Below are 26,501 nucleotides of genomic sequence, written 5' to 3'. Positions count from 1 at the left end.
ACCCGCCACGCTTTCCCATTCCTAGGCTGTCAGCATGGCCTCCGAGATCCCGAAGCGCACGAACGCTTCGCGCGCGCGCTTCGGGATCTCAGAGGTTATACTGTCAGTGACACGCTTGTAAGCAGACTCGGGGGATGGTGCTACTGTATCTTCGTAAGTAACGCATACATTTTAAAGAGCCTCGTTGTGAGACAGGGAGCGACTGCAAACCACGAAAAGCGTTCGCAGTTTAATGACGGATATCCCCTGCGCAGATTAGTTCCCCGTGCCCATGCGCGCGTTTCTGTGTGGCGAGAAGGATAGCGGGAAGAGAGCCTGAGCAGACTGAGCAAAGATTGGAGACATTTAGAGACGTTTTCGCCTCATCGTCGAACCATATATTGTCAGGAATGAAGGTGACGAGAAGACGAACAGTGAACTGAAAAATAAAGGTTTTATCGGCGAACTTGAGCCAAACGAAAAATAAAGAACGAGCGCCGAGGCAGCAGAAAAGCGGGCGGCGATTCGGCGGCTTAACAGAGAGCGAGAGCGGGACTGACTCGACAAGGTCGCTTGTAGCTGCTTATGTACAGCGCGTGACTATCTCACTATCTCGAAAGTTCGGCAAAGAAGCTTCGAGCATCGCGCGCTCAGGCGAGTATGAATTGTCACTTTCGAGAACAAGAAAGTAGGGGAAAGTTACGTCTGGTGCGAGATTGAACGCGAATATCCTGGAAGTCCGTGACCGAGCGTTGCTTTCTCGACACTGCGGGCTACAATATTGCAAACGCAAATACGGATTGTTGTACTTTTTGTTTCTGTTCTTTGTCAACACCTGTTAGGAGAGTGATTACTCTAATGTAACCGCAACTGTAACTTCGTGCATTTAATATTTTCTCCACTGTTTTACAATACTTCCGCCTGGTCGCGTCAGTTTTCTCCGCACACTTTGCTATAGAGCTGAGGTGGTAGCTCCCTGCTCCTGTTTTATCGAGTGCAAGCGTTTCGTCGTGACTTGCGCAGTACTCAGCGTGTGCGTGTGTGTGTGTTCTTGAGTGTCTTCAACCGCTAGACCGCGCTGTGACGTACGGTGAAAATAGCTATAAGGCGAAAGAAGTGACAGGGTTAGCGACGGGTTCGAATCTTCTCAGAAAGCTCGTATCAATATTACTTACAGAAGGGAACGATAACGAAATCAAACTGCATTCTCCCCCGAAAGGTTTAGCAGTAATCGAAGTTACCGACGAAAGCGCATTCGGGTGGCCATGATGACATCCGTGTACGAAAACAAGTTGTCAAGAAACAAGTAAAGGAACAATTTCTATTGTAAAATGAAGTAAAATGAAATGTTAGTGTAGAAACCAAAAAGCAAAGAACAGAGAAAGCCGAAGAGACGCGAGCTCATTTCACCCGGAAGAGGGGACGCTATCAGTGTGCAAACTACGGGGACCTCACTAAACGTGACAGAATGTAAAATAGAAGAGTATATCGGCATATACCTGTTAAAGGGCCTCATACAAACGCCGAGTGTGCGGTTCTACTGGAAAATGGCACTAGGTCTTTAACGATTGCTGATGTGATGCGGGGAAATTGATTTGAAAAGATTATGAGACTCCCGCACTTTACAAACAACAGTCAAGCCACGGACGAAACGAAAGGCGACAAAGCATAGAAGATACTAGTCTGGCTAAGTGCAGTTAAAAAAAAAGGAAAAAAAGAAACGATCGATTTTATTTGAGGAGCACAACAGTGTTAATGATATAATGGTTTCATTTACTGGCAGGTACCCAATAAACCAGTATATGCGTGCGAAACCAAACCTATCGGGTGTGAAGTTGTGAGGGAGCGCAGGGTCCTCAGACTTCCACTACCAATGCAATGTTTATCAAGGCCATGACAAAAGTAAAAAGCAGTTTTGCTTGGGTGGCGACATGGAAATGAGAATGTGTGAACGTCGTCCTCAGGAGAAAGGCTATAAAGTAGCCGCCGACAATTCCCTCTCTTATATAGATTTGGCGGCGGAATTTCACAAGAAGAGTCTGGGATTTGTAGAAACGCCGCGGAGTAACAGGCTGAAAAGCTGCCTCCTCAAGACAGAAAGTGTCCAAAAGGGACAGGGCCGTAGCGCCTTTGTCTATGCTGTGGAGAACACGAAACGTGTTGCGGTAGTAAGGTCGTTCGACAACAGAGAAGTTACACTTGTTTCAAACTATGCATTCACGGAGCCTGTCATCACAGCTCGACGATGGGACGAAAAGGAAGAAAAAAAATTACGCAACTAGAACAATTAAGCGTTGTGGCAACCTACAACTCCTTCATTCCATGATAGGAGTAGACCTGCTGAACTACTTGACTGAACTTTGTAAGTTTCCTATAAAATCCAGAAGATGTTATATCTACTTCTCAGCGCCTGGCTTTTGTACCGATGGCATTTTGCTCAACTGGATCAGAAATAAATCAACCTCCGACGATTTCAAGCTGACGTCACGGAGTAACTGATTACAGTAGCAAAAATACTTGTTGGGAGGCCACCATCGTCCATCATCCCAGCTGCTTAAAAAGGCAAGCTCTACGAAAGTAAGTTTTTGGCATAATTTGCGCTTTGATGGAGTTGGCCACATACGATTGTGGGTGGCAGTAGGCCACACACAATCGTATGTCTGTGGGTGGCAGTAGGCCACCCACAATTTAAGCCTTGCCCACCAGGAATGAAATTTTTTTTATATACATACTTACGTAAGTGCAATGTTCACCTTTGTTACAACAAAGACCGAAATTGTATTGTGGCCTACCAGAACTAGAATTTTCGGCAGTAATTTCCGCTGTATCAGATATGATACGTTTTGTATTGTATTCAAGTAATATTGGAAAACAATCTTTGTTTTGTTTGGGTTCTAGACGTATCTTAAGCATAAACCATCTTCCAATAATGTTTTGCATACTTAGACAAGTTTTAGGCATTACAGGGTTTTAATAAAAATAGTGGTATCGTTTGTATTTAAAACAAATTTAAATTCTGGTACACATTTTTTATAAATAATCTACAAATAATACAAAGAAGAATGGTATCAGCAAGCTTTTTTGGGGTCCTCATTCAAATTTCTAGTAGTTGATGAATTATTAATATTTATGCTAACGAACTTGTCTATTATTGCAAGTATGAATGAAACACTACGATGAATGCATCTTGCTAAGTTTTAGTCCCAATCACACAGCTTCCGGTATGTCACCTTTTCACATGGCAGTTTCAGACGCTTCATGGCAGCACTGTAATACCAGTATTTTTTTATACTCGTCTAATGATTACAAAATGGCCAACAAATAGACCACAAACGGTTTAAGGTTGGATGTAGTTACCGCACATATCACCGAAAATAAACAGGTGATCTTTAATGTGTATAAATACTCGCCAAAGAAACGTTACTTTTTTGTTACTGGACACACACCTAAAAATGTACGCCCAATTAAAAAAAAATCAAGCCGAAATTGTATTTTACATAGCATACTTATGCCCCCTCTAGACGTTTTCGATTCCTGAGCCATCGATCTTATGTACCAAGGGTCGTGCAGCGCTTAGCATTATAGCCACAACACAAAGAGCCAGTATTGGCACGCCGTGTATTTATTCATATCTAGGTATAATGCTCGAAACATATGCACCTATACTTGAATGTGCATGGTGTATTTGCACGTACTCGTTTGTACTATTTCTGTCAGCTCTAGATACACTTTATAAGTGTTTAGGCAGTATAAATTCTACAACGACTGAGCTTCCAACAAACATTGCAGGTAATGATGGGATCGATATTAGACTATTCGCACTTTAGATTCAATGTCTTGAGTTACTGTATAAGCAGCATCCACCAAAAAAATATATTCGCCGAGAACTAAATGTTTAAACACGTGCCAGTACCCAACGAGTCAACACATTGAATGCGACAACTCATTGGATAAGAATGCGCGCAAGCTGCAAGTACTGGCTAATTTATTGCGTTTTTCTCCTCGTCCGTTATAATTTTGGCCGTGCTTATTCATCGTGATAAATCGCACATCGCTTGCGCGGAAAATACTACATAGCGATTTAAAGCAAACGTTTCATTGGAACGACTGTCAGGCAGATTACCGCGCATTAATTGGACGAGCGCCATGACCGAACGAGCTCTCATATTTATGCGTCGCTCCTCGAACACTTTATGTTCACTTTCAGATTTTATTCTTTATCAAAGTCGACACGTATATATATTGGTGGGCTAAGTCAAATACTCCCAGTGCTCCGGCCACGCGAGGTATACTAACGGAGCACGGTCAGTCATTATTGCTTCATCTTCGCCAGTCCGTTCGGAGTCGCTGCTCAACTTCGCGAGCACATAATGCACCGAAGACAAGACCGCAAACGTGCTCCAGGGCGAAAGAAAGATCGTGCTCGGAGCTTGGCAGAAGGGCAGCACGTAACCTTTGCGCGCATAAAAGGCCTCGACCGCCCGCGAGATTATGTATCGCGTGCCTTTACGAATACCACCCATGTTCTCACAGGACGAGCGTTTTGTGCGGCCAGCTGCCGCTCGGGGCTTGGACCAAACAGAGGTATGAGCTCCTCACCCGCTCTGTGGTCGGTGCCTGAAAAAACAAAATAAGGCCTCATTTAACACGCTAATTGAGCCAAGAGAGACAAGCCCGCAGAAAGACGAACGGATCAATAAATGGGACTGAAGAAAAACCGGCCTGCTTCGTTACCTGAATGCTACGCAGTGTTTTGCTTTGTTCTGTTTTGAACACTACGGTTTATTGAGCTCACAACAGCGTGGATCTCAAGACCTCACTGGAAAACGATCCTTCCCCGTCGGCTCTGGATGTCATACTTGGTATCATAAAAAGCCGCGGGGGAACGGTACCAGCACAAAAGTGCGTTTGAATGCGATTTATAGTTCTCTGGTTGCGAGACTGTATATTCACGTTAAGGTGTTGTCCAGAGCACAACTCTGATTAGTTTTAGCGCTGCGTGGAGTACAGCCACGGCTGCGTGAGACGAAGACATTCGAAATGGCCAACGCAGGACTTGTCTTCTTACGTTGGCGCTTCCTACTTCGTGATTGGCTCCTCGGCGTTCTTATTGGCTGATGTCGGAATCTCATTGGCTGCGGAAGTGTAATGAGATGCTTCGGACTCGCCACACCCTGCGCCTCATAAGGTGTCAGTGACTACTGCCTCTTCACAGAAGTAGCTGGAAGCCTCCAGACCAGTCAGCTATCCTGAAGACATCTCTGCGTCTATTGGTCACAAAACTCGCCGCCGGCCGTGTCGGTCGAGAACGAGCGTCTGTCATTCGAACCCCGGGTCAGGCGACATGAGCGGCCAGCAGCACTCACTCCGCCATTTTTGTTGTGGAGGGGGGAAAGTATGACAAACACGGAGACCTTTTGTTCAGCGGGCGACTGCAATAAAAAAAATATTTGGAGGGGGGGGGGGCATTTGTGAAGGGGATTTTTTTTATAAATATGTGTATTTTGTTATTTGAATGGGGTCGGGGTGTATGACGGAAGTATACAATACTTTTTTTTTTTAGAAAACATGAATTCTACCAAGGTATGATACGCACCACTTTACCGATCTTTATGAGAAATACACATCGCATCTAAATAATGAGACAAAAAACGCGCAAATGCTTGGGATGTCATGAGTGCCCTGGGTTACAAAAGTCAAGGTTCTGCTAGAAAAACAAAACTAACGCGTCTTCCTCCTTTTAATTTTGTTCGTGCACTGTGTGAACAAACGCCACGTCCAGTCTGTCCAAGCGAAATCTGCCCCTGCTAACACCCCCCCCTCCTTAAAAAAAGTAATATATATATATATATATATATATATATATATATAAAGGCGGAGAGCTTTCGAAGGAAAGGAGGTACGAAGTACGCTATATTTTCAAACTTTCGTACCAACAAGCGAATTTTTGACATCCCACCCTGTTTTTTTTTCGCTCACTAGCGATATGCGATTGGTAAACTTCCAACCTAAAATAATTTATCCCAGTCCAAAATAAATTTCATAGTCCCTTTGACACCCTCCAAGCTTTATCGGTTTTATCACCCGAGAACCTTACTTCTATGACTAGCTAAAACGCTTTGGTTTTACTGTTTTCATTATCAGCAGTCTCATGTTTATGTTTCTACATGCCGTCATGGTATCATGCGGCGACGTATTGTCACGTGACGTCTGAATGTAAAGTGACGTCAAAGTGTCACGTGACGTCATGACATCACTGGACTCACGGTGTCACCTGACGTCATTAAGTCCCGTGGCGTCGCAGTGCAACGCGAGTTGACATGACAATGTCACGTCATAGTGTTAGCTGGCGCTGGGTTGACGCGATGAGCGGCCTGACGTCAATGAGGAATCTTTTGGCGGAGTGCCGAATATGGCCCGTGTCGACACGGAGCGCGGTCGACGGCACGAAACCCGCGAAGTGTCCCTCTATCTGCTATCACAGTAAAAACAAGTTGTGTCCTGAATAACAAATGCTATGTACAAACATGTCCAAATACCGCCATATTTTAGAGATGCGTGAGGACTCACGCGCAGCTACGGGATCAAATACAAGGAACTCCGCTTACTTTCATGGACGAAAAACATCGAACCATCGACACGTAAATAATTGTTTTCCACCGCTGCATAGAGGAAAGTTCGCCTCCCTTCCACACGGCAAGTAATAATGTGTTCATGAACCACTTACAAACGTAACCGCGTTATTTGGGCACTGTTCTCGCCTCTTTTAGTGTATCTGCATCAGTTTCCCCACTGCATGCCGGCAAGAAGTAGCCCAACGAAAGCACAAGAGAACGCGAGGAGGCCGAAATGTAACACAGGTTTGATCCTGCTGAGCAGACACTAACGACCGTGCGCATCTTTGGCAATAAAAACAAAAACATTTTGTTAGGTGAGGTATTCAAATGACAGAAAAAAATATCGGGTTGGACGGAGTTTTAAGGCTTTTCCAGGATGCTGGGGTGGGTTCTCTGAAAGCGCTTAGAAAACGAGTTATAAAAAGTATTTGTGTGGTGAACTAATGCGTAAAATTATGCGAATATATCAAGTGACAGTATATTGATATTTTGTATTCACTCTCTCTTCCATTCTTTGTGTGAATCAGTGCTCCGCGATGAGTTCCGGGTGACGCCCAAGTCCTCCCGCGTGGCGGCGGGCGATTCGGCGACGCTGGAGTGCGTTCCGCCCAGGGGCCACCCCGAGCCCTCGGTCACGTGGTTCAAGGACGGCACCCAGGTGGCCACGGGCACGGGGCGCATCCGCCTGCTGGGCCACGGATCGCTGCTCATCGCCGACGTCAGGCACGCCGACCAGGGCCGCTACGTGTGCAGGGCCGCCAACCTCCTCGGCACCCGGGAGACCCCCGCTGCCACGCTCTCCGTGCACAGTGAGAGACCCACTCCTCCCTCAAATCTCGCTTGACGGGATCTCCTAGACTGTGAAAGCGAAATCCGTGCGAGCAAGATATCGTCGAAAAGAAAGATCGATTGGCACACAGCAGCCAAAGTGAATCAATCGCCATACTTCGAAGGACGTATTTTGCTAATGCACAATGCACAATGCCAAATTTCTCACAACAATACGAAATGCATTCACTTCCAACTGTTGCAACATTCGTGGAAGTACCCCTGACGCTGATCACGCCCTGAGAAGTGATTAATCACGCTTTCTTTCGCCAATAAAAATGTCACCTCCGATGACTTCCTTTCGACGTGATCAGTTGCTGAGCTCCTTCCCTCAGTAGACCACGTTGAAGGACTCTCTACCTCCTCTTCAGATTAATTTTGTGTGCGAGCATTTTCGCCTCTAAGTACTATTGCTGCGTGCCGAAGAGGAGCATTCTCTTAAACTAAAACTAAAATTATGTCGTTTTTTTTTATATAAAAAGGCGGATTGGGGAAAAAAATGTACAACGGCAGCGTGAAACAGTCCGAACGTCCCTTTACAGTTTGACTCAGAACGGAACATAGCAAATAAATATTGAAAAAGCAGTCCAGAATACAAAACAAACTAAATCATTTATGATCTGATCCCAGAATAACAGTTTGATTAAATACGCACAGTGCATGCTTAACAGTATAATTTTTTTCGGCATTATAGGCGCATTGAACAGGCACGCTGGAATTGTTTTCCTTAATTTATTAGTGTAATCTCAGCTAAGATATATATGATAATTTACCTGAGTGCAGATATGCAAAAATAAATGCTAAACGATTTTTATTACTATTGATATCAACATAGTTTGATAAGGTTCGTTGTTCAAAATATTGAATATAAAAATGAAAGACTTTTAAAATCTCTGTAATGCGAAATAAGAGCGCAGCTCTTGAGGAGGAGGAGGGAAGGGCACGGAGGGGAGGGTATTCTCCTCCTCCCCCTCTGCACCCTCTGCTCCTTCCCTTCTTCTCTTCCATCCCTCTTCTCCCGTCCTCCTCCAATTCTGTCTCCCCGCTAAATTTAGCGGGGAAAATGACGTCACATGACTTGGTGTCACGTCACCTATGAACGAATTCAGTTTTTCAGCCAGATTTAGCGGGAAAATTGACGTCACGTGTCCGCGACATCCACTCCCTTCCCCGCTAAATTTAGCGGAAAATTAAACTGGTGCTGAGGTCACGTGACGTAAACTTTCCCGCTAAATCTGGCGGAGGAACTGGATTTGTCCGCTAAATCTAGCGGAGAAACTGAATTTCACCGCTAAATTTAGCGGGGAATTGAATTGGTGTTGGGGTCACGTAGCGGGGAACTTAGTTGGTGTTGAGGTCGCGTGACATCAATTTGCCGCTAAATTTAGCGCGATTACGCCGACGCCGTTGCCGACGCCGACACCGCGGAACACGGGAACGTGGGCCTAATAGCTGCGCTCCAAAAAAAATGATACTGGGTTTCATGGAAGGACAACTTTCTGAGAGACCCTCGGGATAAAGACGCGTTCAAATTTCCGAGCTGCAACCGTCGCCCCATAGCTTTTTGTTGCAGTCGCAAAATCGATCGCTTCGTGGCAGCCTCTCACGGCCGATTTTTTGGACCGGTCGACCGGTCACCCGGAGGCTGGAGGAATCAGCGGCGCCTCGAAAGTGACGCGGGGTGCTCCGCGCGTTTGTTTACATCCCGCACGTTACCGGGAGTTGCAACCAACATGCCCGTTTAACGCCTCGGTTTGCCGGAGCGACCATGGGTACAGATCCATGGAGGTCTCTACGGCGGCTTTGATCAACGCTATAAAAGAGTACCCATTTTTTTTACATATAACAAGCAGAACCGCATTTTAATTGAGCACCCGAAAAATGCTCCGCCTTAAAGAAAATTTGTGGCTTTTAGCTTGACAGTCACGTACTGTACGTCAGAAGCTCGTATGAGAGCACTTCAATGCAGCGATTGTGCTTTTATTGTACGGCTCCAAACTACCCAGGCCAATATCACGAGTCTTTATCTTATGGCGAAAACGAGCACGTGTAGCTGTGCTACAACCAAAATGGGAAAGCAGCGAAATGCGAATGTGATCAGCTGTGGCGGGAGGACGGAATCACCTGCGGCTTCCGCGAACTTTCGAAAAGCGACTCGCGAAATCGCCAGTAGTGCGAACGTCGGTGGTCACTCGTCGCCGGTCGGTCGTGCGAGGGCGGCGAGTCGCAGGTGTGAACGCGCCCTAATGCTATTGATTGCTACGGACGTCAAAGTAGGACTGTCACATCATAACTATAGCCACTGGCAGGATGAAAAAGGCAGGAAGAAAATTCAGCTGTCCCGCCTCCAGCGCGAGCCTCCTATCAAAGGTTACGCACATGCACATGCAGCCAATGCACCACGGAAGGCAACGAGCGCGTGCTAGAGGCCGGGCGTTCCAAAGGAGATCCCAGTACTCACCTTGTCAGTTACTTCTGCGAACTTATTACGTAAGGTTCTCCACTAAAACACTAGCGCCTTTCAAACAGAGATTTGTAGCCCGTCGTTGAAGTAGACCTGGGCAGTTGTATTTTGAAAGGATGAAGTCTGCTTTGTAACCTACAGTGGCGAATTTGGCTCGCGTTACGAAAACACCTGTATACGAAAAGACGTCCATAACACTCGGCGCCCAAGAGGCATCAGAGGCCGCTGTGGGAGCAGGCTGCGAGTAGATTTGAGCTGATCAAGTAATGACGCGATATTGTTACGAATGAAAAGAGAACTGAGTTAAAAAGCGTCAGGAAACTTTAATTCTACGATGACGACAAAGGAGTCGAGAAGTTTACATCTCGAAGCACTCTCTGTTTTGTTGTTTACTGAACGGAACATTTCAGAATTGACTTGACTGGGTGCATGAAACAATTCGCATCTCCTATCGAATTTGATAACCGCCGAAGTAACTGTAAAATACAGGGCACGGCACAAGTATCGTAAATAAGCAATCGCCAGTTTTGTTTCCTTAGAATTTAGAAGTTGTCATTACAACCACAAGTGTGATGGATACAGCGTAATTGGGGCACTAACCTAAGCTGTAAAGTCTGGTTCCAGCCAAGATCATTTGGACGTAAAACGCGAGAAAAGCGTAGATATCGTGTCCACAATAACATTGTCGTGCAGTGTATGCACATACCAAGCTCCTTTAGCGACGTTGACAGGGCTCTCGTGTTGATATATTTCGAGTACTTGCAGCAAACATGCCTTAGAGGCACGTAAATCTTTTAACAAAAGTTTTACTGATATTTGCGGCAACCTTTTTTGACGACTGGCTACAAACGTACAGACTTTTCCACCCTCCGTCGCATGGGCGCTGTCATCTTGGAATCACATGACGCGGCCGCCATAAAGTGGCTTTAGCTCGTCGCTCGTCTTGGCCCTCTGCGCCTTGGCGAAGTGTTGTGTTCGTGTTTTTTGTCGCGTTTCATCGCGATAATTTGAACTTCCTTATGAAGTGTCGTGCGGTACTTACTTTTGCTACCTAACTGCATGTCATCAATATATGCACAACTGCTGCACTTGATTTAAAAACATGTTTCGACAATTTGCAGCGTCGGCATACCTGATGTATGTGAGGAAAGAAATTTGCGTTAGCACTGGCGCACATTGAGTATGCAGATGTCACCAAGACACACGGTGGTTAAGAGTCAAATTATTTATGAGAGTGCAAATTCGCTTAAGTGATAGTGGCTTAAAATGAAGCGCAAGGTATATTTATAATCACGCACTTATGATATTTAAAAAAAGAAGGCAAATATATTCAACGCAAGGAGCTACTATGCTTGTTTTGCGAAAGCACCATGCTCTGCCTTCACAACAAATCCAAAACAGTCGCTTTCGATTGTATGGTGGAATAATATTTGAGGTATAAACATTCGCTCGACCCGTTTATTTATAAATTGTATCCCATTGTATATTAAATTGTATACAATTGTATCGTGTATCCAGTTAAATTAATTTATTTATACACAAAGGGTTTGCCTCCCCGGGGGAAAAACGTGTCAAAGACAGTTTGTGCGTGCCTGACGCAAGCAACTGAGGCGAACAATATGTTATGCCGAAAAGATGCTGTCCGCTCAGAAATCACTCGTGCGCAACGTTGTCAATGCCGGATTTACTCTTGACGCGGCTGAAAGTGAAAAGCGCATCTGTTCAAACAAATAAAGATCTGTCTACACAAATCGATGTAGTGGTGACTGGCATTCACCTTCAGTCAAGCTTGTTGGAAGTCAGTTCTTTTTTGCCATTTAATTTTATTTCGCAAATTACATGGAAGACAGAGACCAGACTTCACTTGACGGGTTTTTCCCTTATTTGATATTCTAAATTCGTTGTAAGGAAATATCCGTATAACAGATAGTTTCCTAAGGCCAACGAGGTAGAGGGGCTTAGAGCGATAAACCGGGGTTCCGGTATGCACTCGAAAGTGACCCCCATAAGGAGGCTGCCATTGTACGCAAATTTGACCACACGTCACATGACCAAACCAAAGACGTGACGTCACAGGAAAGATGGCAGCGCCCATGCAGCGGCTGGCCCCAGCTGGGCCGGAGCATTGGCCGGAGCTTGTCGGATGCTTTGTTCGTTGTCGTTCGTCTCGGCGAGTTGATTTTAAACGCGGAAGCCGTCATATGAGGTTGTGTTAAGCCGGTCGAAAGCGACTTCATAACGTGAAAATACGGAGGGACGGTGAGCATTTCGCTAGTGACTTACGGGGACATTGCCACGAAGGAGACAATCGGCCTTACGTTGCTTGGACCTCGGATTGATTCGGACACCGCTAGGATAAATTTTAAGGCGACATTTTTGTGCTATCGCTGACCATCGGAACCTTCGAGATCTGCAGTAAGGCGTGTACAACATATTTGGATACACAGTTTAGCGACGGAAATTGCGTGAGTCGTGCTTGGCAGTGTGCAATCGTGGTGCCGCTTCGTTCAAGTGTCCGAAGGCTCACTTTGGTTGTGCGGTGCACCGGAGGGCTGCCTTGCCACTTGAAGTTCCCGTACGTTGCTAAATGATACTGTGCTGCTTCCCAAATTGTTCCGGCGTAGACGTGCACTTTCACGGAGCACAGGTGTGCGGCGCGCCGAAGAGCTACCTTCAAGCTGATAGTTCCTGTGCCGTGCTTTAGGTGATGCTGTGCTGTCTACTAAATTGTTCTGGCGTAGACGTGCACCTTCATGTAGCACAAGTGTTACAGTTGGTATTGATTCCGCTAGTCTGTCGCACGTTTCGTCGACACCAAAGTTTCATCAACACTCGTTACGCGAATTGCAAGCTGTATGGACATTTCATCGCGCGTGTTACCTACCCAGTCCACCCATTCACGCCGCTTTGCGACGGCAGTCTGCAGCGGCTCATTACCAGAAAAGTGGTCTCACATCGATTTCAGTTCAGCTCGTCCACAGCAGTCGCCAGACCCCGAAGGAGAGGATTTATTCAGACAGAATGCCACTAAAGCAGTGCAGCTTCTTTAGTGGTCAGGATAGACTCTTTTCTGTCTGTTTTGTTATATTGTCACGGATGCTTGCTCCAGTCCTACCTTCTGTCAATATTTACTATTCTGGAAAGTTCCAGGCCATGCTCAGCTGTCATTGTATGTTCTGGTGGAGGTGCTGCGCACTTTACCCATAGCCCTTCACTCTGTGTATGCCGTGGCGGCTCCCCAGCCGAGTTGCCCGATAACAAGACACGGGTGGCACATTATCCCGAGTCAAACCCCCAGCGAGCCGTGAACCAGGTCCTATCCCGAGCCCGGCAGAAAAACCGCAAGACGAGCGAGTATCACAAGGACGAAACTCGGAAATACACCACGAAGAACTTGAAATCCAAGCCAGTCGCTGCTACCTGCAAGAACCACCGGAATTAGGTCTTTTGCCAGAAAAAACCGAAGCTGACTAAGTCAACAATGACAAACCTGTAGCAGCAAACCACATCCGCTCCCACCATCGTTTGCATGCCCGTCGCATTTCGCACTCTGATGCCCTTTCACGCAAGGTGCATAAGACGTCGAGGGCTGGATTGAACAATATGACTGTGTCGCCCGCCACAGTGGGTAGATGGACAACCAGCTCCTGCAGAACCTATACTTCTCGTGGAAGAAACTGCGAGGCACTGGTTTGAGAGCCACGAATCCTCCTTAACGTCATGGGAAGTTTGCAAGATCGGGCTGAAGTGCATGTTCATCAGCCAACATTGACGAGAGAGAGCCGAATTCCTGATTCTGTCCAGGACACGGCCCCAACAAGAGCGTCGCTGCCTTCATGGAGGATGTTTTGCGCTTGATCGAGCACCCACGCCAACCCCGTATGCTACAGAAGACAAGAAGCTAAGAATCCCATGTTCCTTATGTGAGGTACAACACCTTCAGCAGCCTTGTCCGCAACCCCACGACAACAGTCGAAGGCCGGGTTCATATCAATGAAGCTTCCAACATTGAATGTACACTGCAGGCCTGAGCATGTCACTATCAACAACTCCCCAGCGTCGCAACACTCGAGTCGTCCAGCTGCAACTTCGACACCAGCCCCCCAGGCGTCCGTGACATCATTCACAACGGTGTCCGGGAGGAGATAAGGAAGCTAGTTCCTGCCATCAGTTGCCCGGCTTTTATTTTGATCGCCGAGATTGTTTCGGAAGAAGTTCGACAAGCATTTCAACTGGAGACTTCTTCGAGCGAAGCGGCATATGACGAAACTAGGGCGACTTATGCCACAAAGTCACAACGACCACCACAGGCTACCTGTTACTATTCAATGCCAATTCAACGAGACACCCCAACGCCGAAGCATTCCTGACATCGGGAAGAACCAGTGTAGGTCCGCGCTGAACAAAGTACACCGAGGAAAACAAAGGTACTGCGAATGGCCAACCGAAAACCACTCTGCTGCCACTGCACGAGGCCGACCATGTCTACTAAAGGTTCCCGTACCAATAAATTGGCCTGCAAGGGTTTGTGCCGAACGACCCTCGACCACGTCTCGACGAGCGTCCGGGGAAGATTGAGGACTATTTTCGGCGGTCTTTGTCCCTGGTGCCGACATTACCCCGAAGCTTGTGATCTACTTCATCTGGACGGGAGGTAAGCACGACAAAGCAGGTGAGCGGCCATGCAAGGAGAGCTGATCTGGTGTCGGTTGTCGTCCAAGGACAATACCTGATAATTTGCTGACACTAATTATCTGTGTCCACACCACGAAGCACACAATTTCCAACGTTGACAGAGAATGCCGCTCAGTGACCTTAAGAAATAGAATGGTTGGTTGCTCTCAAAAGTGGACTGCAAGCATCACGAGACTTCACTTTGCCACACAAGACTTGCACAAGTTGCAGTAGTCGTGGGATGCAGAATAAATCTCCATTACGAAATGGAAGTGAAAATTCTTGGATAGCAAACAAACATTGTTGCCAGCTATCAAGTCAACGGTACAGCAAAAGGCACAGCCACCTAATGAATACGTGCCCGAGCTTGCTGCATTGATGCAGAAAAATACCAGGAAAGTTTTGCAGATTAGAAGCCACCCTGGCAGCTTCAGTGCATCAGATGTCAGTGGGCACACATGACGTATGATTACAAGACGCCATCAGTCGGTCAAAGTTGTTACTCAACCAAACTGAACACAGACGTGCCAGGAGCGTCGTCCTACAACAAGGTCCACAGGTATTACGACTGAACGCCTGACGTGAAACTGTCGCAGAAAGAATTCGTTCTGGAACCATTAACTAAGAATCAATAATTATGTAATCCAGTGGAAATAAACATATTTGATACACTAACCAGATAAACCTATTTCCGCTTGCCTTTACGCCTTGAGAGTTTATACACCAAGAATTGTGTTCACCACACGCGCAGGTCCTTTGAGGACACACTCATCTCTGACCCTTCAATATTAATTAATGGGACATACCAGATTGGCAGACTTGTTGCATTGGGCTGCACTCATTCCACTTCTCCGGAGCACACCTCTGTGCATATACTTTAATCGTATGTGTTGATGCATTGTTATATGGCATGACATTTCCTATACGTAAGACACAATAGACCCTTTGCAGAACCCCATCAAGCAACACAACTGTCACCATTTTATTTCGGCGTAAAGCATACGGATGGGCCCCAGTTCATGTCGAATGCTAATGCAGCATTCGAGTCCAATAGGCGCTGAGCCGAGGTCAGAGTGATGGCGTACATAACATTCTTGTTGAACAAATGACCGAAGTATGAAAGCCTGGGGTAATTAGAGTAGTAGCTACTGTAATTCGTTTCATCACAACTTGGCAAACAGCAAAGGCTACAGTCTCGGTGAGCCAATATGCTCGTTGGAGAGAGGCACATGACAACATGTCATTCAGGGTGCTTGTCTGCACAGATTTGTCACACACCTTCGCTCTGTTTATCTGATTGGCTCGAGGAGGCTGTGGCGGTTGCCCTTTTCCAGGTTACAATGATACGAAGTATAGGCAACCCACACTCTTCAAAAAAGGCTATTGAAGAGACCGAAAGAAATGGTCAGCATTTTTCAACAAGACTGCTCTTCAGGCAAGGGATGAACACAAATATTCATCATCTTATCAGGTAATTAGAACAAGTAAATAATTGACCGACTAATACAACGCACTCTTGATTAAAAAGTATTGCTGCACTAAATCCTACGAAAGAGAAAAAGGTGCAGTTAGTCTATGCATACACCAAAACAATTGTTTTTATTGCAAGTTGAATAGCTTTGAAGCAGGTGCTGCAACGATTTATTCATCCCCACACTCAATAAAACGTCGTCCTCGTAGCTGAAAATAAGTGTGCACTTCGCATTCACCAAAAAAGGAAGAAAAGCGATCGAATGTAGAATCTTCGATTAGCACAAGGGGTTAAAGATCGCATGAGCTTTAACCCCTTGAATTGCTATGGTTATTCGGTGACGCAGGCCTGAAACAACTTCTCCTAGGCCCTAACGCGACGCATACCTTTCGCGTCGATTCCCACACATTACAACGTTCAAACAAAACTAAGAGAATGCAAAAATTTTATGCTAAAACCACTCAAAGTTCTATCGATCCTCGAACAGATCCCGAATCCGAGCACCGGTAACGGCGATACGGCTGATGCTGTCTCACAGGTGTTAATATCCAGATGATCTCGAGCAGAGCGATCTCGAGCAAAAAGGGTATAAAGTCTCCTTCCTTCATGTTTTTCACATTATACCTGCGTCAGCGAGCACGAAAAAGCCCGAAATCGTCAGAAAGCCGCTGCACCTGCCGCGCACCGAACAAACTCGCATCCGTCAGCTCTGGGCGCTGCCATCTTACCTGCGACGTCACGGCTCTTGTGAGGTCACGTGACGAGTGGTCACATTTGCGTAAAGCATGGCGGCAACCGGGGGGGTGCCACTTCCGAACTTCCGGCTTATCACTCTAAGCCCCTCTACCTCGTTGCCTAAGGCCAACATTGTAAAATATTGCGTATGAATTATTTAGCAAGGACGATAGTTGAAGACAAAATTCCTTCATCGCCTAGGATGGACCATCAAAATATATCTCGAGCGCCTTATTTCATTCAAGAAATCTATAAAAACAGTATCGCCTTTTCTGCATTCTATTTGTTGTTACAGGGGGATTTTCCAGTCGGAAATGTTCACAAGACGTAGGTGCCGTCGAAAAACAGACAGTGATCATTAAACTTGCGAGTTCATCTGTTTTTCGTGATTCAGCGCATTGTTAGTCGGGCTGTCGACCTGATTTTTCACTGTGCCTCTAAGCATTAGCCTCTTTATTATTCTATTTTTATGGAGACTAGTGTAAGCCGGTACGTCCAGTTCGGCCGTTGAGATCGGTAATCTTCCTCCTGCACCATTTTAGTCGTTTCGCTGCCGCAGTTGGCCGAACGACGATCATGATCAGACGAAGGTGTTCGTAAAAACGTCCATAATTTAGGCTCATAACTAAGCGGTAGCTCTCAAGATGGCCCATACCACAAGGGATGCATTTATATGAGAAAACAAAGCAAAACGACGTAACCCACCAAGAATAGCCGCGAGCCCGCTGAAACCGAAACCAACCCAATTAATACCACCTTATGGCGCCGTGTGTTTTAGCGTCCTCTGTCCGCCTGTTCGGTAACTACTGAGATTCAAATGTATCTACTTTGGATGTGTCTACGAAATAAAAGTTTTTAACTATAATTAGTGACTGTTAGTAAATCGGCCCGGTAGCTATAAAGTTACGCGCGTTTTATGTTGTCCGCTGCAGCCGACATTACCTCGACGAAACTAGTTCTGTCTAAAAAAAGCCAGGCAAAGAAAGAATGATATATTATCAGATAAAATATTTCGCCTGATTTCCAGCACATTTTTTTTTTTACCTGGCACTAATACATGTGATTTTATTCTTCACAGCAAAGCCGTACTTCGTTCGTGTTCCGGAAGATGTGACGACGATTGCCGACGATTCCGTGGAGTTCCAGTGCAAGGTCAACGGGGATCCAAAACCCACCGTGACCTGGAGGAGGCAGGACGGAAAGATGCCCGTCGGCAGGTGATTGCGTTTTTAGTTGTTGAAGAAGTTCCCATCAAAACATTCCAAAGTAAATGCAGGTAGATGGACTAATTAAAACGGTATAATAGTGTAGCGAGATATGCACTTATCATGGAAGGCAAAACGTCTTTTCTTTTTTGCAGATTTGGAAATCTGCCGGATTGTTTCTATTCTCATTTGAACAGCTGGCATCGCGAGTTCGGTCGGCGTTTGTCTTAATCTTGAACCAAATAGTTGCGATTTGTGGCTGGTGGAGGCGCCACTAGTTTCTCTCGCTCAAAGTGTCTTCATAAACACGCACCTTTCTAGGCCGTTTTACCGCCCAACTGTCTTTTATGTGTCCCAAACTCCACGCATTCGTGCACCGCTCAACTCAAACGCGATGTGTGGGCTAATGCTTCGATGTCATATACCCCCTAAAGTATCTTTATAGCTTTGCTGCTTAGCGTGCTAGCGGCACTTGGTGCGACAAAATATGTCTCCATCCTGAGCCAGCAAGATACCGAGGCACCCTAATCTGAGAAGTTCTACGATCAACTAAGGATGTACAAAATTGTGTCTTAAGAGGAACGCGGCGCTATCTCCCGCAAGCTGGTTGCACCGCACTTAGAGTGATAGCGGGGGAAAGCATCTTAAAAGCTGCGCGGTCCACACTTCAGAGAGGAAGCAAGAAGGCTATCGAAGGCTACAAAAACACGCCATGCGTAGGCTGAGAAGCGCGTAATATTTAGCTAGAGTTTTGCGTCTAAGGTGTGTTTCTACTGATTTATAAGACTTGATACGCTACTGTGCATACTAGTAACCCTTATTGTTTTTTGCGCATTGTCTAATAAAATTACGTAAAAAATTCTAAAAAAAAATCAATTTACTTTTTTAATGAAACGTTTTTATTCATAACCGTAGGCACAAAACAAAATTGTTTGAAAAAGTTGTTTTCATTCCCACGTTTAAACACGTCAAGGGATAACTTACTTAAAAATATGCTAACGAGGCTAAATTCATTGTTTAAAATTTCCGTGAGAAGCTGTGTTGTTTACGTATTGATTTAAAAAAAATCAATGAATGAAGTGATTCATTTATTTTTCTTAAATCAACTTGCTTTCTGAAGCTGGGAAAGATATCACTTGACAAATTCACAACGCACCAAAATCAGCGCACACTTTGATAAAAAGGGCTCCCAGGTTATTTGTTTCACTATATCACATGTACCAAACTACACGCCACATTGGTAAGGCGATTCTGCTTTAAAATTATTAAAAAGTACAAGAAAACAGAGGTGGAGCAAAAGTAACATGGACGTATGCCATTGGTTCCTTTTTTCATCATTCTCTCTTTCTTCTTTTCCTTATTTTTTGTTCACCACTGTTTTTTCTCCTTTACTTTCCCGCAGACTTTTGTGTTTTTCACTTTTTAATTCCCCCTTCATCCACAAATTGAGGTAAAAAAGATTAGGCATGCAATATAAAAGTGTCATAAGTCATATAAATTTAGTGAACTATAAAAGTAAGAAGAAAGTTGCTTCTTGGGTGCATTAATTAGAATCACTCTCTGCGCTTTAATATTAGATATAGTATACTGCACTCAATTACAGTTTAAAAATTACACATGCAGCTCTTTTATATTGCAAGATTTAAAACCTTGTAATAAAAAGTACACTACATCCTAGAAGCTTTCCGGGTCAGGCAAGATTACAGTGCTTTTAACGTTGCAAGGCAGGCTGATTACTACTCTGATGACTCTAACTTTAATACAAACAACTGCAATTTATTTTGCATCTTGCATGTATAATTTTTATGCCATTCTTCGCTTAAACAAGGACTAAAGTTTTCAGGTTTTGTATTTCAGAGCCTTCATCCAGGAAGACAAGAGCTTGCGCATACAGAATGTCTCCCCCATGGATGAGGGAACCTACATCTGCGAATCTGAGAACTTCGTTGGCTCCGTTTCAGCCTCTGCTAGTCTCACCGTGCATTGTAAGTGCCGGCGTGCATGTTATACTTAATAATGTTTTTATTTCATTGGACTATCTTATTTATTATTTCCTGTTTCATATACATTGTGTTTTCGTTGATCTTAGAAATAGAAAAAAATTTCAAACACAGCTGAATATTTTCTACAGCTTTCTGCAAGTATTTTAACTAAATATACTGGCTGCAGTAACAGTCGAAACTTAACACAATAAAATTAATCACTGAATTTAGAAACAAAAGTGGACCAGTCATCAAAAGTTGTGTAAAAATCTTGCATTCCCAACGGATTTGAACGGAAGTTCAAACTTATCCCCTGGCAAAGTTCTCAGGTAGAAAAATAAAAATAATGTCGTGCAAAATGACCTGCGTTTTTCAGTGTTTTTCAATCTAGAGCATTGAGGGCAAAATCATATTTCACCAGATTACCCATTTTTCAGCTCGACCCTCGTTCCGGCTGACACCTGAAGACCAGAAGGTGGGACTGAATGGCGTCGCAAAATTCGACTGTTTTGCCACGGGCAATCCTCAGCCATCTGTCTTCTGGACCAGAGAGGGTGACCAGGTACCTTTGCTACAGCATCTTTAATTATTGCTTTTGCATACCCTGAGCCATCTCTTTTCTTTTGCTCTTAAACTTGTCTGTATATTTTACCTTTATCTTAATTTCCATCAATTTATTTTAGGCCTTTTAACTGAGGTTGACTGTACTAGCAATAAAATATGCGACAAATTATCAATCCATTAAAGCATACCATTAGAGTGGGCAGTTTTGTTCTTGGTAGATAGAGGTAAGGTATGTGGTTGAGCAGTCAAGATAAAGTCCAGGAAATTTGTTTTTATGATTGCCTCACTTCCGTTTTTTCTATCTCTACTGCACTAAACTGGCTTGCAAAATTTATGCAGGATAGAAGTAAAAAGGGCATCATAAGTTACAAAATTGTGCAAAAAGCGATTAAAAAATAGATATGCTAGGAAATAAACCCTTATTCGAAACTGGCAGTCTTAATCAACATAGAATACATGTATGTTATGCTATCAAAACAAAATATAAATTTCAACTGCAAGTCATAATGATAACTTGGAACTTTGCATAAAATGTATGTAGTATATGTAGTGTCGTAGTAAATGCAGTACAAGCCAACGTAAATATTACAACCCCAAAAGAAGGTTATCAGTATATTGAAATGAATAAAAAAAGGTTTAGAAGCTATTCACGGACTGCTTTTGGGCAGTTGAGAAACACAAAAACAAGAATATTTGCTTCCGGTGCTTCTGTCATTTTTGGAGCAGTACAACTCTTTAAAATAATGTTTTTAAAGATTTTAGCACATGTCAAATGAAAGCTACAAACTCAAGAGATTCAAACCATCCAGCTTTTGAAAAATGAGTGCCATTAATATGAGCCTACTGGGTTTTCTTTCTCGCAAAACACCCAAACTGACTTGTGGTTTCTTGCTTCTCCAATGACAGGTGCTGATGTTCCCTGGAAAATCACACGGCCGGTTTTTGGTCACAAACCAAGGTACTCTGGTAATCTCTAGTGTACGCAAGGAAGACCGTGGCTACTACACTTGCTCTGCACTCTCCATCGTGGGGTCTTCCATGGCTAAGGGCTACCTGGAGGTCACTGCAATTGCCGACCTCCCACCGCCCGTCATTCGCCTGGGTCCGGCTAACCAAACGCTGCCCATCAACACTGCAGCCATCATGCCATGTGAAGCGACGGGCAAACCAACCCCGACGGTGTACTGGCTGTACAATGCGGTCCCCTTGCAGGCAGATACTAGGCCCAGATTTGTGATCCTTCAGTCGGGAACATTGAGGATAAACGGTAAGTTGTGTATGATTACTGGCTAGGGTTCAAAATTGAAAAATAACCATAAATCGGTCAACAAAATTATATACATAAGTAATAAACTCCTTACCAGTGATTCTCATGGATACACAATAAACGTATCTTATTTAATATTTGTGAATTCCTTCGTTTAGATCGTAAAAAGTCATATGACATGCAACAGGTGCAGTTGACAAAGAACCCTTATGAGGGTGTAGTATATTCTCCTGCCCCAAAATACCGAACTCTCATTCTCAATAAACTTTATGGCAAATTGCTATGCAATTATGTTGCATACATGAAACGTTCTAGCATCACAAACTTATGGCGATACTCTGAGTGTCCAGACGCCAGCCGTCTACGTTCACTGCGCTCTTCATCAGATAGTGTAACGCATGTTAATTGATGGGTCTTAGGATGAAGCGATACTACCAATAATCGGCCCGATAACCCTGGCGATCTTCCAGAGCCTTTCATACTCTCGAGCTCATCTCCCTTAGTGCGCACTGGTGGTCGCGCTCCTTGCATACACCTCTGGTCACATGATCTCGCTGTCAATCAATCAGCGTCAAGCACGTCACTCCTCCTCTCCCACCAGTCAACCAACCAGTGTCAAGCTTCGCGGACACGGTTTTATCTGGGATTCACAAAATGCCGCAACCTAGCCAAAGAACGTTACAGGTTAGAGCAAAATCAAACTTTTACAAACTGACTGACCTTCCTAAAAGGTTCCCTCTGGTAAGGCTGTGTATCTACTGCAGGAAAACAGTTGTAGTTAGTTTGGTAACTTCACTGCGCTAGATCTCCTTGGATTGCAAGGTGGAAATTTATATATCATATTACAAAAACATTTGTGGTTTCAAGTTAAACAATTCATTACATTGTGAAATCACTGAAGAACATAAGGTGTGGTGGCATATTCATTCGTTGTTTAGCAGCTTCGTTCAAATGTATGTGCACGCTGCAATAAAATGCAGAATATTTTTACTAAGGACGCATTTATTCTTTTGTCTGGAAAACACTCTTATATTTTAGTGCACACACGTATTGTAGCTAGCCTTGATCGAACAAAATCTAGACGTATTACACATTGTTTTAATGCAAATTACGGCCCTTCCTGATCAGGCGTAAAACGCTATAGTACAACTCGCACATTCCAGAAGCGGCTGATTGTTTGAGAACTACTGCTCTGGTGCTTAAACATGGCATTAGCAGTAGGCATATGCATATACTATGCGGTTTGCTTGTCTGAGGTAAAAGTATAAACCAATCATCCTAATATATCGCTTTTTAAAAGACAATATTATTAGCAGTACTGACGAAATAGTTGTACAAAACTACAAATGTGTCATGCATGTATCGGCCCAAACTAGCGTAAAACAGCAGAGAGTTCTACAGGCACTTTACCCTAACTAATATGGCTGGAGCGCGTCTCCGACTGGTGTGTTTTGTGTCCTATGCTTCCCATATATCAAAAGTGGTCCCGAAGGGCCAACAAATGACGTCAGAGAAGCCGAAGTGTCATGCTGTTTCATGTCGTGATGATGGCGGTTGGTCGTAGAAATGCTGGCGAAAAGCCCGAGCGAACGCGAGTGTCGCTTTCGTCACGGCGTCCCAACTTCCGGCTGTGGAAGCTTCGTTGGATTGTCAGATGGAGAGCAGCCTGCAGCAGAACAGGCGTTTGCCACATACACCACGGCTGCTGGGACACCTTCAGGATTGCGACCGGCGACAGCATCGCACATTTATGACGTCATCACGCGGAAATTGAGGGTCCACTTTCTTCACGCGGTAAACACACCATTTGGAGGTGCGTTCTAGGGACCGTATCCTAACACTGTTGTTCTTTTTGGTCAGACAAGGAAGGCTTATTTGTGGCCGCTATAAATAAGAGTCCTAATATAAAGCACACCCTCGCTTGAATATGAGTAATTGTATATATATATATAACGGGCATGGTGGCGGGGGTTGAAGGCGTGGGTATAGAAGAAGAAAAGAACCTTTAGTGAAAACAGTAACAACGGACGATTTAATCTTCGACGTTTCGGCCGGAGTCCGGCCTTCGTCAGGAAGAACTTTTACAAAAAAATTGGTTTGCTCTTTACGTTTATTCAGCGTTGATGGAGATGCGCCTCAACGGGTAATCAGTCTCTTAGCTGTGGATGAGAAATTTAGCCAGTGCGGTACAACCGCTAACCTGGGGTTTTTAACGTGCATCACGCAGTAGTGATCACACGAACGCGTGCCGGCACGAAACTCATCCAGATCGAAACGGGCGGGGGCGGCGGGGATCGAACCCAGGAGGTTCCCAGCGCAAGCTTTGGCTCCACAATCCGAGCTGAGACGCGGCGGGTAGTATTTATACAATGCTACGTTCGAGTCCAATGGACCTTTTTCCAGTAAGCGTCTGCGCACGCCCACACCCTTTCCACTTGACCTTGACCGCCCTTTCGCCATTTTTGGGGGGCACTGTTTTCTTGCAACACTAATCTGTTCCTATGGGAGAAGGCGAGTCCGGTTGCCCTCCATTTGTAGTAGGCGGCGAAACCGTCATGGGGCACTCCTTACTGGAAAAAGGTCCAATGGACCTTTTTCCAGTAAGGAGTGCCCCATGACGTAAGGTGACGGTTGTAGCTTTTGTAAGAGAGAAGCGTAGGGCAGTTCTTATCCGGATGAAGAAGCTTGACGGTCGGGGCCAAGTTTCAAGAACGGCGGGGTGACTGTTGTAGCTTCTTGAGAGGGGGCGCAGGGCCATTTTGTGTCCGGGCGGGCAGGGGTGACCTGGGTGATGGCGTACAATAGATGAAAGTTACACGTGCAAACTAAAGTGCTGTCTCTCAAAAAAAAACAAAAAAAAAAACAAACGGCACGGTCATTTGTGTTGTTTTCTGGGGCATGCATGAGTCAGACCTGGAAGGGAACAATGTTAAACCTAGAAATAAAAAGAAAATACAATGAATATCAAAACCTGGAAAGGAAAGAGAAAAGTTGATGGTCCAGTTTCGGCCACAAACACAGTACCACTGTTAACAATGAAGTCTAGAACCCGAAGAAAAATGCTAACAGAACTACATTCAATGCTAACAACAATCAAAAAACACTTTTTTTTTCTTCAGGTTATAGACTTCGTTGTTAACAGTTGTACTGTGTTTGTGGCCGGAACTGGACCATCAACTCTTCTCTTTCATTTCCAGGTTTTGATATTTATTGTATTTCCTTTTTATTTCTAGGTTTAACATTGTTCCCTTCCAGGTCTGACTCATGCATGCCCCAGAAAACAACAAAAATAACCGTGCCGTTTTTTTTTTTTTTGTTTTTTTTTTCTTTTAGAGACAGCACTTTAGTTTGCACGTGTAACTTTCATCTATTGTACGCCATCGCCCAGGTCACCCCTGCCCGCCCGGACACAAAATGACCCTGCGCCACCTCTCAAGAAGCTACAACCGTCACCCCGCCGTCCTTGAAACTTGGCCCCGGCCGTCAAGCTTCTTCACCCGGATAAGAACTGCCCTACGCTTCTCTCCCACGAAAGCTCCAACCGTTACCTCGGCGAAAATTGGACTCGACGGTAGAATTGCATAAATACCACCCGCGTTCATCTGTAAAAGTTCTTCCTGACTCCGGCCGGACTCCGGCCGAAACGTCGATGATTAAATCGTCCGTTGTTGCTGTTTTCACCAAGGGTTCTTTTCTTCTTCTATATAAATATATATATATATATATATATATATTCTTTTTTTTAAATTCAACTTCCAGGATTGCAAATTTCGGACAGTGGAACGTACACCTGCACAGCATCTAGCGAGAGTGGGGAGACCTCTTGGACCGCCTCTCTGACCGTCGAATCTCCACACAACCCCAACGTAAACTTTCATCGGACTCCGGATCCCTCCACTTTCCCTGGGCCACCTTCGAAACCCGTTGTTGTCAACATAAGCGAAACGTCAATCACTCTCACCTGGAGGCGGAGCGAAAAAGTGGGAGAGTCCTCATTGAGGGGATACACGAGTAAGATCACTGAACCGTGAACTACCAAGCTCATTTTTTTAGAACTTTCATCACATTTTTAATAATATTTTGCACTTGCACTTGGAAAGTTAAGATTTTAAGGAGAGGTACATGTAATGACACTTTCTGTTACGTTAAATATAAAGGATGTGTTCCTTCTTCATAGGCTTACATTATTATCATCGTGATAGCTAATTTCAAATATGGAATAAAACCAAGTATGCATCATAGGAAGAACGAAAACTTAACAGTGTGTTTTCTTCCATTTTTTCTACATTTCAGTTGAATACTACAGTAGCGACCTGCAAAGCGGCTGGGTTTCAGGAGCACATCGTGTACTCTCTGAAACATACACAATTCAAGCACTTCGGCCTGATTCGCGCTATGTCTTCATCGTTCGAGCCGAAAATGCTCATGGTTTGGGGCCCCCGAGTCCTGCTTCAGATACCATACGCACTTTAGGTAGGTATTACTGATGCATTTAATGCTCTTCTAAGCGAAATGGTATAATTCGTGCTAACTACAGAAAGACATAGCTCGTATGAAGTGTTCCATGAAATTACAGGGGGAACTGTAGGGCACCCTAAAGCTGGGAAGTTCTAGGTCTCGACATTGGTTTTCTAATGCTAAGTACAGTGCTCAACGAAACGAAATGGGCCAGCGGAACGCGTGGCCTCCAGAACTTGCTGCGCCATCTACCGATA

General features: G+C 44.8%; 1 protein-coding gene across 1 annotated transcript in view; it reads left to right on the top strand.

The window, feature by feature from the left end:
* Positions 1 to 26,501, top strand: part of LOC8027587 (roundabout homolog 1) — an 87,790-nt gene that overhangs the window by 38,460 nt on the left and 22,829 nt on the right. The window contains exons 2-8 of the mRNA XM_040499925.2: positions 7,124 to 7,405; positions 17,847 to 17,985; positions 19,831 to 19,958; positions 20,393 to 20,517; positions 21,426 to 21,786; positions 25,546 to 25,797; positions 26,080 to 26,259. Of these exons, the coding sequence (XP_040355859.1) occupies positions 7,124 to 7,405; positions 17,847 to 17,985; positions 19,831 to 19,958; positions 20,393 to 20,517; positions 21,426 to 21,786; positions 25,546 to 25,797; positions 26,080 to 26,259 (1,467 nt within the window). The remainder of the gene's footprint in view (positions 1 to 7,123; positions 7,406 to 17,846; positions 17,986 to 19,830; positions 19,959 to 20,392; positions 20,518 to 21,425; positions 21,787 to 25,545; positions 25,798 to 26,079; positions 26,260 to 26,501) is intronic.

Source organism: Ixodes scapularis, unplaced genomic scaffold (assembly GCF_016920785.2).
Source record: "Ixodes scapularis isolate PalLabHiFi unplaced genomic scaffold, ASM1692078v2 PGA_scaffold0__279_contigs__length_252992795, whole genome shotgun sequence".
Classification (NCBI taxonomy): Eukaryota; Metazoa; Arthropoda; class Arachnida; order Ixodida; family Ixodidae; genus Ixodes; species Ixodes scapularis.
This window is presented reverse-complemented; position numbering and strand designations above follow the sequence as displayed.